The sequence below is a fragment of the Rhinolophus hipposideros genome (assembly GCF_964194185.1).
Source record: "Rhinolophus hipposideros genome assembly, chromosome: 2".
In the NCBI taxonomy this organism is placed as follows: Eukaryota; Metazoa; Chordata; class Mammalia; order Chiroptera; family Rhinolophidae; genus Rhinolophus; species Rhinolophus hipposideros.
In genome coordinates, this window is record NC_138048.1 from 100,366,227 (window position 1) to 100,378,887 (window position 12,661).

Below are 12,661 nucleotides of genomic sequence, written 5' to 3' on the forward strand. Positions count from 1 at the left end.
CAATAAAATCTTTAAAAAAAAAAAAAAAAAGAAAAGAAAATCATAGGATCTTATGGCAAACTTTACATTATCCAAGGACAAAAATTTTTCATGGACACATTTAAAATTATAACGAAAGTCAAAAAGAAGACAGACACAAATTTGATTTTATAAAATCTGACAATCAACCAAAGAGTAAAGTACAATCAAGACATATAGTCAGCTACAGCCCACTTTAGAAAACACAAAACACTGTCTTGGGAGCAGCAGAAATCCTAGCCAGCTCAGGGGCAGCTGCCCTAAGTGACTGGGGGATGGTGGGAAGGTGAGGGGTGGAAGCCAAAGGTTCTGGGAGAACCTGTGTAGGGTACTCAGGGTTCTGCTTTCTAGTCTCTGCCAGGAGCCCATATCTTCCCCTGAAGGTGGGGGTGGAAGGAAAGTCTTGCTGCTGTGTCCCAACTTCTACTTCTTCTGGCCCGCGGAGACGGTCAGAGGGAGAAGTGGCAGGTCCCTACTACCCGCAAGGTCTGGGGACCAAGCAGCTGGTCCCAGCCCCACCCCCAGGGAAAGGCTGCCTCTCAACAGATGGAAACTATACCCAGACTGCCTGCTCTTGCTCCCACAGCCCCATGTGGCTCAGGGGAAGAGAAGCCATAGGCACAGGAAGGCCAGAGCTAGGGAAGTCCCCATCACTTCTCTTCTCGGGGTGAGCACGTTGTATTTCCTCCAACTAGGGGAACGGTGTCCTACTGACCAAAAGTCAAGCTTTCTAGGCCACTTCTGGCTGCACAGTGCTGAAATGTCAGGGTTTTGGGGGATGAGTTGGGATATTTAAAATTAAAGGTGTCCTAGAAAACCAGTCACATGATGGGTCACCAGTGTGACCTGTGGCCAGATGGTTACTGAACCTTTTGCCATCCGTCAGTCTCAGTGGCAACTCAGCAAAGTGCAGGCTGAGCCCACAAGGGAGAAATGCCCATTACCAGGCTCTACATTCATTTTCAGGAAAAGCCCAGAAAATACAGAATTTGTTGTTTCAACGTTAGACTAGATTGACTACCCAACTTTCGTCACAGATGTAGCCTTTACTCCTGGAGGACAAGGCCTGTCAGGCATCAGCTGGGAGACACCAGGCTAGTTACACCCTCCAGCAGGATTACAGACATCTCTCAAAGGAGATTGGCAGCTGGTCCCCAACAGATCTACAAAGAGGACCTAAGAAAAACGTGGAACAAGTGACCGGCGGCCTCTAGTGGCCACTGAATGGCTAAGTTTTACATCAGATACTTGACTACCGAGAAGGAAAAGTTACTCTCAATTTCCTCCAATACAACAGCTGTATGAGAATATAAACTAATCAGGAAGAAAAAATGTTTATAAGTAATTAAATCCTTAGTATTTTGTCAAAGAACTTCGAATACTAAATAGTCCTTAAAAATAATTGAAGAGACTGAAGATGGTGCAGTAAACACTGTGCCTGTACAATTAAAATTACAACTAAATTATAGAACAATCAACCTGGAGAACCATCTTAAGTCTGGCTAGATAAGTTTTATATCTAAGGATATAAAGAAGCTACATCAAGACTGGTAGGAAAGGCAGAGATGCAGAGCAGGATGGTCCCAAACCTCCAAGCGGTGGATGAACATTGGGAGGGATACCTCAGCCACAGAGCTTCCCCCCAGAGGAGCGAAGGACCCTAGCCCCACTCTAGGCTTCCTAGCCGGGGTACTGGTGCGGGGAAGAGGAGCCCCTACAACATCTGGCTGTGAAAACAGTGGGATTCCAACTGTCAAGTTGCGACAGAAGGCTGTGGGAAACTCAGAGGTCCTCTTAAAGGGCTCGTGCACAGACTTACTCACTCGCAGGTACTCAGTTTGGGCTCCAGAGAAGCAACGGTGATTCAGAGGGCATTGGAGACATTCGGGGAGCAGACTGAGGTGTGTGGCTTGGAGGCCAGGGCGGAAGGACAGTCCCGTTTCCCGTGAGCTCTTTTCCAGAGCAGCCAGCAGGCGGCCGCCATCTTTAATGTGTTGAGCCCGCCCCCTACGCTTATGGCCAAATCTGAATCTGATTGGTCTGGTGAGCTCTGGGGCTCTGCCCTTCTAACTCACTGAGACCCTGCCCACCCACCTCCCCCAGTGCTTACAGCACTTTCTCTCAAGCAGCCAGCCCTACCTGAATCGCACTCTTTCTTGGAAAACTATCGGAGACCAGAGACCTGAAGTAGGTAACTGGTCTTGCTGTGCTCTGACTTTTGCTGAATAGCTCCAAGCTCAGCATTGGCACCAAACCCGAGTCTATATTCACCTGGTGACAACTCTTCCCACCCTACTGACTTCCTGAGACCCTGCCTCATCCAACTGGCACACTGCACGAGGCTGCATCAGCGACTGAACTTTAAGGGGGCCAGCAGGACTCAGGGTATCCTGGCTTTTTGCGGAGCTGTCCCAGGCCCAGTGCTGGCGGCAGCCATCCTCAGTTTGCAGTGTGGCCGATCCCATGCGCCTCCAGGTTTAGCAGAGTCAGTGGATCACCTGGTAGATCCTACCATGTAGTCCCTGACTCGTCACAGGCAGTGCGTAACCTGGGCCTGCACCAGAGCCCCTCCCAGGAGGGCCCAGAACCAACGTACTTGAAGGTTGGCTTCAGATCACAGCAGAGCACCAATCAATTAGCTCCACAAGTAGCACAAAGGGCAGCCTCAAAAGGCACCAGACCCAATGGGGCGAATTCCACTCAGTGGGGTAAGCCCCCCCCCTCACAGCAGCCCATAAGCTGTGGACATGGCCAAAACCCACGGCCAGTCAGCCGGAAGATCAATCCCACTCACAGATGTGCTGATAGCAATCAAGGCTCAACTATAACAGGAGGGCACACACAGCCCACAGAAGGGACACTCCTGGAACAGGTGACCAGGGAGACTGTGCCAGGGCCCCACAGGTCACCTACTACATAAGGACACCCAGCCAAGACTGGGAGACATAGATCTACCTCATACATAGAAAAAAACACAGGGAAGCAGCCAAAATGAGGAAACAAAAATATACGTCCCAAATAAAACAACAGGAGAAAACTCCAGAAACAGAACTAAATGAAATGGAGGCAAGCAAACTACCAGAGATAAGGGTTCATAAAAATGGTTATAAGGATGCTCAAGGAACTTAGTGAAAACTTCAACAGAGAGACAGCAAGCATAAAAAAGGACATAGAAACCATTAAAAAGAACCAGTCAGAAGTGAAGGATACAAAACTGAAGTGAAGAATGCACTAGAAGGAATCAACAGCAGACTAGATGAAGCAGAGGATTGAATCGGTGATTTGGAAGACAAAGTAGTATAAAACACCCAGTTGGAACAGCAAAAAGAAAAAAGAATCCCCAAAAATCAGCATAGTTAAAAGACCTCTGGGACAACATCAAGTGTAAAAACATTTGCATCACAGGGGTACCAGAAGGAGAGAAAGCAAGGAATTGAGAACCTGTTTGAAGAAATAATGATTGAAAACTTTCCTAACCTGGTGAAGGAAATAGACATAAAAGTCCAGGAACCACAGAGTCCCAAGATGAACCCAAACAGGCCCCACCAACACATTAGGTTGGTGCAAAAGTAATTGCAGTTTTTCAATTTTTAACCTTTTAAGCCACAATTACTTTTGCACCAACCTAATAATTAAAATTGCATAAAAGACAAAGAGAGAATCCTAAAAGCAGCAAGAGAAAGGACACTAGTAACATAAGATTGTCAGCTGATTTCTCAACAGATACTTTGCAGGCCAGAAGGGATTGGGCACAAAATATTCAATGTGATGAAAAGCAAGTACCTACAACAAAGGGTACTCTACCCAGCAAGGCTATTATTTAAAGTTGAAGAACAGATAAAAAGCTTTCCAGACAAGAAAAAGCTAAAGGAGTTCACCACCAAACCAGTAGAACAAGGAGTTACAGAGACTTCAAGACAGTAAAAAAAAAAAAAAAAAAAAAAAAAAATCACAATTATGAATAAAATGGCAATGGCTACATATGTATCAAAAATTATTCAATGTAAATGGATTAAATGGTCCAATCAAGACATAGGAGGGCTGAATGGATAAGAAAACACTTACGTATGCTGCCTATAAGAGAATCACCTCAGATTGAAACACAGAGACAGAAAGTAAAGAGATGGAAAATGGTATTTCATGAAAATAGAAGAAAAAAGAAAAGTCTGAGGTATCCATACTTATACCAGACAAAACAGACTTTAAAACAAAGGATACAACAAGAAACAAAGGACCCAGTAATCTCACTTCCTGTTATTTATCTGAAGAAACTCAAAACGCTGCCTCAAGGGGACCTGTACATACATATGTTCACTGCAGCATTGTTTACAATGGCCAAGATGTGGAGGCAGCCTGGGTGTCCATCAATGGATGAATGGATAAAGAGAAGGCGGTACGTGTATATACAGTGGAATACTGCTCGGCCAGGGAAGGGAATGGGTTCTTTGCCATCTGTAGCAGAATGGATGGACCTGGAAGGTTCTGTGCTGAGTGGAATGTCAGAGAAAGACAGATGCAATGTGATTTCGCTTATATGTGGAATCTAAAGAATAAACAAATCAGAAACAAATAATGATGATGATTATTGGCGACATAGGCATATTTTTTGAGGATGTATTTGTTAAGTTCTACAACCTTTAATTCAAACTAAAAGAAAAACTAGGAAAACTAGAAATTTCAACATGTTTCACAGAGGGTTGTGAGTATCCTTTCTAGTTGTTGTTATTATTATTTTGCCTAAAAAGAGGTGAACAATTATTTTTGAAAGCTTCATCCACTGGTGGACTTCATCTTGGTCTCCACTTTATGTCTTTTACTCCATGAAAATGTCTTTTCAAAGCGGTGTTATCTGCCCATGGAGAATTTAAACAGGAGTCATCATCATTTTCTTCCAGTTTCTGGAAATAAATGTTTTATTCAGGAAGGCATTTCAGAAAAGTGTTTTAAATATAAAGAGACTTAAAGAGACTGAAGAAAGAAGCCATGACCAACCTCCCCTGCCCCGCTTCCCAGAAGTAGGACACTTCCAGACTCTAATGCACACAGGGTGCCTGGCAGAGCCCCTATAGCCCTGGAGAGGCTGAAGCTTTAGAAAGTCCCCTCCACATCCTGCAGAACTCACCGCCCCCCAACTGTCCCTTGCCCTTGGGTAAAGCGTGGGGGTGAATGCCCCAGGCGCCAGCTGTATCTAACACCCATCCGTCACCCGATACCTTGAGTTCCTCTTGTCTTCTGTGATAATACAGCATGAGCTGCTTCTGCTCCTCACTGCTGATAATAGGCTCTCGGGCTGGAGCCCCTTGTCCCCTCTGCAAAAATGAGGGCAGAGCGAATTGTGGACTAAGGCATTCTTTCAGGGACAACCCAGGAAGTTACAGTGAATGTGTTACCACGGCCTTTGCCAGCAGCTGAGGATATGGAGGTCACCCATTCCTGACCACCCAGAGCCTGCCTCATCAGGGGGAGACCTGGTCCTCAGCCGCCCCGAGCTCCAGGGCCTCCTGGTGGGTGGAGAGCAGGGGATGTGCAATGCCCCTGTCACAGTCATTCCCAAGTCAGCCACTGCAGGTCTAGTGGGGAAGGGACAGCGGTAATCATGGGGGACCCCGTCTCCCCAAAATCAGACAGTAATGATTTAGGTGCGAGCACAGAACCAGAGCAGCCTTGCAGACACACAGCTCACATTGCAGCCTTACCGTCTCTGACCGTCCTCCTCCTGTACAGAGCCTCAGCACTTTGAAAACCCTGAAATCAGTGCTCTGTGCTGGATTTTTCATTTCAAGAAATATTTTTATTTACTTGTAGCCCTATTTTTTAATGTTGAAATTAACATGGCATTCCCCCTCCCAACAAACTCCGGATACTGCCAAGCAATCCATATTCTCTTCCAGTTCTCATTGGTGCATAAGGGGACAGTTTTACTTTAAGTCTGGACCAACAGGATTAAAGTATTTACACAAGGAGTTTAAAATCTTTCAGATTTATTGTAAATTTTTATCAGTTTGAAAGTAAATAAAAAAACAGTGACATCTTAAAGCAAAGGTACTTACTTGCTGAATCTTGACGATGATTTTGGTTTTTTCATTTTTGCCCACATAGTCTGAAAGCTTCTTTGTTCTTCTTAACTCCTTGGCTGCCCACCACAGTTGTGCCTGTGATTCTTCAATGACATTGAGTTCTGCCTGAGGCCATGGTAAGAGCGCAATTTAAGGCTACTACGACACAATCACAGGTGTTCCCCCCCAGTGTGGGGAAGGCTTCCGGAACCCTGCCCTCCCTGAGCCCCCGTGGGCAGCACTAATTAACCCACCTCCTCAAAGCCCTCGCTTTGTAGTATCTTCCCTGGTAGTTTCAATTCATGCCCTGACTCGGGAACTTCTCGCTCTGGGACATGGGGAGTATCTATCTGGGCCGTACCCTTGTCCATAATATAAGGCCCCTCTTCCTCTCCAGGGAAAATACTGGAATCTTGCTGCGTTTGTAAATATAGACACAATGGGACTGTTTGCTTGCTTCTGTATATTCCACCTATTTGAAATGGCTCAGAGGAACAGACACTGTCTGACAGGATAAGGAATAAATGAGACAAAAGAAAATGGAACATAAAGGTAGAAAATAATAGGAAGCAATGGGTAAGGCTAGAACACAAAACTCCATGCAAAGGGACCAAAGCATTTGCGTAGAAACAGGCACAAATTAGGTTTCTGGCTTTCCAGTGGCCAGAAAAATGGCAGTGTTTTCCGTTACTCCCCACGGCAGCCTCCCAGACCTCCTCTCTCACCGCTGTGTGGGGGCCAAGCCCTCGCCACGAGCACCACCCTCTCGGGGTCCTCCCCTGAGTTCAGAAGCTTGGTGCAGCAAGATGGAAAGCTGTGTGCGAAGCACAACCTCCACCCAGAAGAGCAGGGTCAAATCTGAGGGCCTTCTGCTCTTTGGGGGGATGCAAACTCACTTTTCAGGCTACCCAACAGCCACATACCTGAGTACCTGACAAGTCCTCTTTATTTTCAAATTCCATCCGGATGGGGTCGTACGGGGGCAAGCCCATGGGATAAACGATCATCACCGCCCCTCGAAGCTGGTCCAGGGCATCTTTCACCATCTCTATGGTAACACAGACACTGGCTTCCACTTGTTTCTGAAAGTGGACAGGCACCGTTACCTACAATGCCGTTGATCAATTCAACAACTATTTATCAAGTTTCGTACAAGACCCTCAACAGATACTGCCAGAGCCACGAAAAGGATTCAACAGCGCCTGTACCGAAGTGACTACCATCTAACTCAGGGGCTGGGCCATGTCCACCACGGCCTTTCACTTTCTCAAGTTCTTCAAAAAGGTAAAAGAAACAAAGTCACATATGCATTGGTTCCTATCTGTAACACATAGGAATCGCATGACATGAGCCAATAACATTTTCTGTCTGACATGTGGGGACTAGGAGGATAAGCTAGGGCCCACCCCAAACAAGCTTGTTTCCCCTGTCCCTGGAAGGCTTAAAAAGAAAAGAAACCAAAAAAAACCACAAAAAACGAAAAGGCTGGTCAACAGATAACTCTGGAAGCCATAACTGGAGTTCGTATTTTAAAAGACAAGCTTTGGAGCAGCATTTAAAAAGCTAACCTTAGATATTATTGCTTTGGCTTCTTCTATAGTCTTCTTTAAAACTTGCTTCATTTTTTCATTTGGAGCTATAAAAATAAAAAAGGGAAGAGGGAGAGAGGCAGCCATCTTTAAAACTCTTCTTAAATATTCCAATCCCTCAGTCTGAGTCAGGGAGTAAGTGAAATGAGAGAAAGTACAGGTACGGAATTTCGGTGGGGGACACAAGAAAGTTGGCTGTGACAAGGCAGGGAAAAGTCTCCTCATGAGAGCAGAGACCTGGAGTGTGCTTTATGCAAAGTGGCAAAGGCCACAAAGAACAGGAAGAAATGTCATTTTGGTATTTTAAACGGAGCTTTCTATGTAGGTTAAAAGGGACAAGCTATCAAAATGAGTTATCATCCTTTTTTTCCTTCAAATTCCACATGATCAACCACATGCTAAAAGAAGAATCATTTCTTCGGTGCTTTGACATGTTCTATGTCATGTGCACCAGGGAAGAGTGTCCTCTACTCAAGTGGAGAGTCTTGTGCTGCTATTCACTTCCTTCTTTCACACAGAATCTCTACATTAACCCCAGATTCTGCAAACCACAATATGTTTTCAGTGATTACCCCCCAAAAAACTATTCAGTTGAGGCATATGAAATTGTCAATTTTCAACCATTTGTGACCAACAGAAATGGTAACTGCAAATGATTCATCAGATATATTTCACAGCTGGGTGCAACTTTGGAAGAGCAAGAAGACAGATGCTTCATTTACCCACCCAGCTCATCCGGGATGGGCGTTTCACTACAAGGAGTTACACAGTGCATTGCAGTACTTTTTAAGTTTGTACAGAAATATTGAGGTCAACCTTTAACTTAACCGCTTTCATACCGTTTCCCCAAAAATAAGACTTAGCTGGACTATCAGCTCACATGCGTCTTTTGGAGCAAAAATTAATGTAAGACTCGGTCTTATTTTACTATAAGACTGGGTGTAATATAATATAAGACCGGGTCTTATATTAATTTTTGCTCCAAAAGACACATTAGAGCTGATGGTCCGGCTAGGTCTCATTTTCGGGGAAACACAGTACTTGCTGCTAAATTCAGGCATGCACAGAATAGAAAAATGCTGGATCACCTTGCCCATTCCTTCGTCCAATATCATCCTTTTTAAATAGTGAACCTCCACTGGGCACACACTTTTCACCCCATTCATCCCTTAATTTCAATTCTTCAATCTGGTCATCAGTCAGTCCTTGCATATTAGGAGGGAGAAATACGCCATGTTCTGCCAGTTCTTCCATTTCTTAAAAACAAGAGAAGGTTAGACAAGATGTATCACAATCATCATCCTGACATCTAATACCTCGTTGGAATGTACGTTCCTTAGAGGTCAGGGGTCTTGCCCACCGGCTCAGGAATTTACTTAACAAACACTTAGAAACCACTTGTTGTGTGACAGACCTGTCCTTGACCTTTGGCAAGTGGTTGCCTATTCATCCCAGGTCAACAGAAGCACAGAGTCCAGGAGGTCGCTGAGGAGATCATAGGCAGCCGGGCTGCAGACTCTGAGCTCCCACTGCTGTGCTACGTTGACCTTATGGTACTCGGGAGGCATAGGTTAAAATTCATGGAAAGGCTAACTACACATCCACATGGGGCTTTGGCTTTCCAAGTGTATCCACATAGATTATTGTAGCTAATTTAACCTTGTGAGGTAGGCAAGACAGTTATGACCGTTATCAATATCCCATCTTCCCTAATTCACAGCTGTTTCATCTGAGGCTTGCTTAGGTCACACCGTTACCATTTTACAGAAAACTCTGGATACATACTTTATAAATAATGTGTATAAATCCAATCCGTGGGGAGGATTTAAGGCAGCTCAAACCCCTCAGAAATGGCAGAGACAGGACAAGTCCTTGGTTTTCTAGTATCATGTTCACTATTCAAAGGTATGGCTTTATATTTTTCCTATTCCATATATACGCATATTCACCCCAAAACCAGTCCACGCTTTAACCGTACAAAATTTCCTTCTTCCTTTTTCCTTCCTCTCTCCCTCCTTTCTTCCCTCCCTTTCTTCCTTAACAAGAGGCACACGCATCTGGAGCTTCCCATAACACTGTGAAGAGAACATGGCCTGTAAACACAATACTAGGAACAAATGGTTTAACGGAGTGGAGTGTTTCTTGTCCCTCCTCCCTGCAGACTCTAAGCCTTTGCGGGCCAAGCGGCTGGTCTCATTCCTCCCTGTTTTCATCCAGCACAGCACTGGGGCCTGTCGGAATCACCACTGACAGTGGCGGCTCTAGAATAACTGTATGGATTCTAAGTCCACCTTAACATTCTGCATCACATTTTCAACTGATAATTTTATAAAAATAAGTTGAGTCTCTTTTCCCTCTGATGCTTTAATTTTAAAATAATATTTAATATTGAGCTTGTTTTAGAATCAGTACATTTTACTAAGAAACAATATGTATGTACGCCTCATAAAGGCTGAAGCCATGACCGTTAAGGAGTTCGTCATGATACAAAGATCATGTCATAGTAATAAAAACACTCAACATCCTAGGCCGCACCTGGGGTATTAGCATGGCTCGTTCTGTGCTGCCTAAGGAGGGAGGTACCAGCTGCACGTGACTAATTAAAATAAAATAAACGGAAATGCAGCTCCTGGGTGGCACCAGCCCCATCTCAAATGCTCACGGGCCACATGTGGCTGGAGGATATACCTTACTGGGCAGCACGAACAGGGCACTCTTCCATCGCGGTGGAAAGGTGAACAAAACGCTGCGCCGTGAGAAACAGGCTGGCGTTTCCTGGCGAAGGGAGAGGTCCCCGAGGCTCTCCCACCGTCTTCTCACCCTCAGGGACCGTCCCCGAGCGAGGTGGCTCCACCTCGGGCTGCGAACGCGTCAACTCGCCTTTTAAAAACAGCCGGCGATCGTTCCCCCTGACCGTGCTGAATTCCACACGCGTGCTCTGGGGCCCAGTCTGTAGGCTCCCGCCTCTCCCTCTCTGCCCGTCTGTTTCAGGGTGTTCTTCCCAGCGCCCCCATCCCGGCTCTGAGACGCGGGAGCGCACCTGGCCTCCCCTGCCGCCCTGCCCGCCGTCTGCCGGGTGTCTCTCCCGGTTCGCCCGCTTCGGCGCATCTCAGGTGGACCCCGCACCCCACCCCCACCCCACCCCACCCCCACCCCACCCCACCCCACCCCACCCCCACCCCACCCCACCCCCACCCCGCACCCCACCCCACCCCCACCCCGCACCCCACCCCACCCCCACCCCGCACCCCACCCCACCCCACCCCGCACCCCACCCCCACCCCACCCCACCCCCACCCCGGTGTCACATTTCGAGCCCGGCTGCCGCACGTCTCTGCGAATCTTTACAAACCTGACGCTCGCCCCCAGCCTGCCCGAGAAAGCCTTGTGGGTCCCGCACAACTTCCTCAGCCCCCATCTGGCCCGGTTTCTTCTCCCTCCGGGCCCTGTGAGGCCCGGGAGCCCATCTCGCCCCGCTCCGGGCTCCACTGACCCAGCCCGCAGTCTCGCCGCGCCGCCGGGCCCACCTGAGCAGACGCGCTGCACCTTGAGCCGCGCGTTGTAGACCCGGGTCACCCGCACCGTGAGCTCCTCCAGCTCCGTGTTCCCCGGCGCCTGCATCAAGAACTGGCTCTCGTCTCCGCGCTTCACGTGCAGCAGAACCATGGCGACAGCAGAGGTCCCGCCGAGGCGGCGAGAAGGCCCGGGATGCGCGGCCCGCAGAAACCCAGGGGGCGAGCAGCCACAACGGACTAACCGGCGGTTAGAAGCCGGAACCCACGGCTCCTGCGCCTGCGGTGCGAGGGGGTAAACGGCACACGCTTCCGGAAGTGACTGTTTCCAAGAGCAACAAACAAACACGGATTCTGAGGAGCCACCAGCTCAAAGTCTAAATCCGACAGTGGGCAAAATGGTGCGCGGAGAGCCGGCAATCCACGCCCGGGAGTAGGTTCTGCTCCCCAACAATCCACAGAGTCGGAGAAGCCAGCTTGTCCCGGCCGCGGCTACCAGCCGGACACGGCCAGCCCCGCCCCCGGAAGTACCTGTTGTCCAGGCAACCCTCAAACACAGATCAAGCCGTCGGAGAGGAGCGCAGAACGCCCAGTCTTCTCGCCTGGTGCCCGAGATTCCACCCTGGGGAGATGGGTGGGCTGGGAGAGAGGCTGCTAGGTGGGGAGTGGGGGCGGTGCTGAGCACCCACGAACGCCGAGCCCGCAGCAGCGTCTCCGCCGCCGCTCCAAGCGGCGTTCCCTCTGCCGCGTCTCCACTTCCGCAAACGCCTCCTGGTGCTTCCGGTCTGGAAAAGTTTGGGGAAGTGAGCTCGCCTGGCTCAGCCCTGCAGTCGGCGCTGCTCTGGTTTTTCTGCTCGGAGGAGCCGGGGGAAGCGCAGGCATTCCTGTGTGCGGGCTGATTCAGATTCGTGTATCCAGGGTACCTCCGGCGGCTCCTTCCGGAGCGACCCTCCCCGGCCTGCCCAGCCAGCCCCATCCAACCAATCAGACTGAACGGCAGTCGGGCCAGGCGCTGTTTCTTCCAGGAGCTGGTGACACGGGGACAGATCCTGGGTGACTGTTGTCATGGAGCTTATATTCCAGTATAAGTGACAAAGAGAAAACAGAAATAAACGGACAAGGCAAATTCAAATAGAGGTATAAAGAAAACAGGATGATTGGCTTTTCAGACTGGATGGTCAAGGAATGCCTTAAGGAGTAACATTTGCTCTGAGCCGTTGATGACAAGTGCCAGCAAAGCTGACAGGGCAAGGCCCTACCCCTGGTTGTATTCTTGGGAGGGCCACCGTCCATTGTGGATCGATTTGAATATTACAAGCACCACTACTTTGAATTCCTGAAACTTTGGCTCTGTCCATTGAAATTGCATCCCTGGGGTTCCTGGGGCAGAGTGGAGAGTGACAGTAGGTCTGGAAAGGTTCAAAGGCAATCCAGGGCCTCATATGAAGGCTGTTTGATACTGGATAGCAGCCGGGTGGAGCCCAGG

At 48.3% G+C, this 12,661-nt stretch overlaps 1 protein-coding gene across 3 annotated transcripts; it reads right to left on the minus strand.

Annotated features, from left to right (window-relative positions):
- Positions 1–4,252: 4,252 nt before the first annotated feature.
- LOC308487770 (cilia- and flagella-associated protein 298) lies at positions 4,253–12,102 on the minus strand. 3 transcript variants are annotated; one of them, XM_081026440.1, is made up of 7 exons: positions 11,191–12,102; positions 8,752–8,919; positions 7,643–7,710; positions 6,998–7,156; positions 6,069–6,200; positions 5,232–5,327; positions 4,253–4,916 (listed from the first exon to the last, which is right to left on the minus strand). In XM_081026440.1, exons 1-7 carry the CDS (start codon positions 11,327–11,329, stop codon positions 4,806–4,808), a joined length of 873 nt encoding a protein of 290 aa, XP_080882566.1. In that variant the 5' UTR covers positions 11,330–12,102; the 3' UTR covers positions 4,253–4,805. The 3 variants fall into 3 exon arrangements, with proteins under 3 accessions (XP_080882566.1, XP_080882567.1, XP_080882568.1); XM_081026441.1 differs by having other exon boundaries at positions 4,260–4,916; positions 11,016–11,563; XM_081026442.1 differs by lacking the exon at positions 11,191–12,102 and adding an exon at positions 10,352–10,746 and having other exon boundaries at positions 4,260–4,916.
- Positions 12,103–12,661: the final 559 nt, after the last annotated feature.

Excerpts from the sequence above, each read along its gene's own strand:
- LOC308487770 (XM_081026440.1), bottom strand. The coding sequence starts at position 11,329 with ATGGTTCTGCTGCACGTGAAGCGCGGAGACGAGAGCCAGTTCTTGATG. Across the intron at positions 6,201-6,997 it reads AGGACTTGTCAGGTACTCAG|GCAGAACTCAATGTCATTGA; the intron begins GTATGTGGCTGT and ends CCATGGCCTCAG. Across the intron at positions 4,917-5,231 it reads GAAGACAAGAGGAACTCAAG|AAACTGGAAGAAAATGATGA; the intron begins GTATCGGGTGAC and ends ATTTATTTCCAG.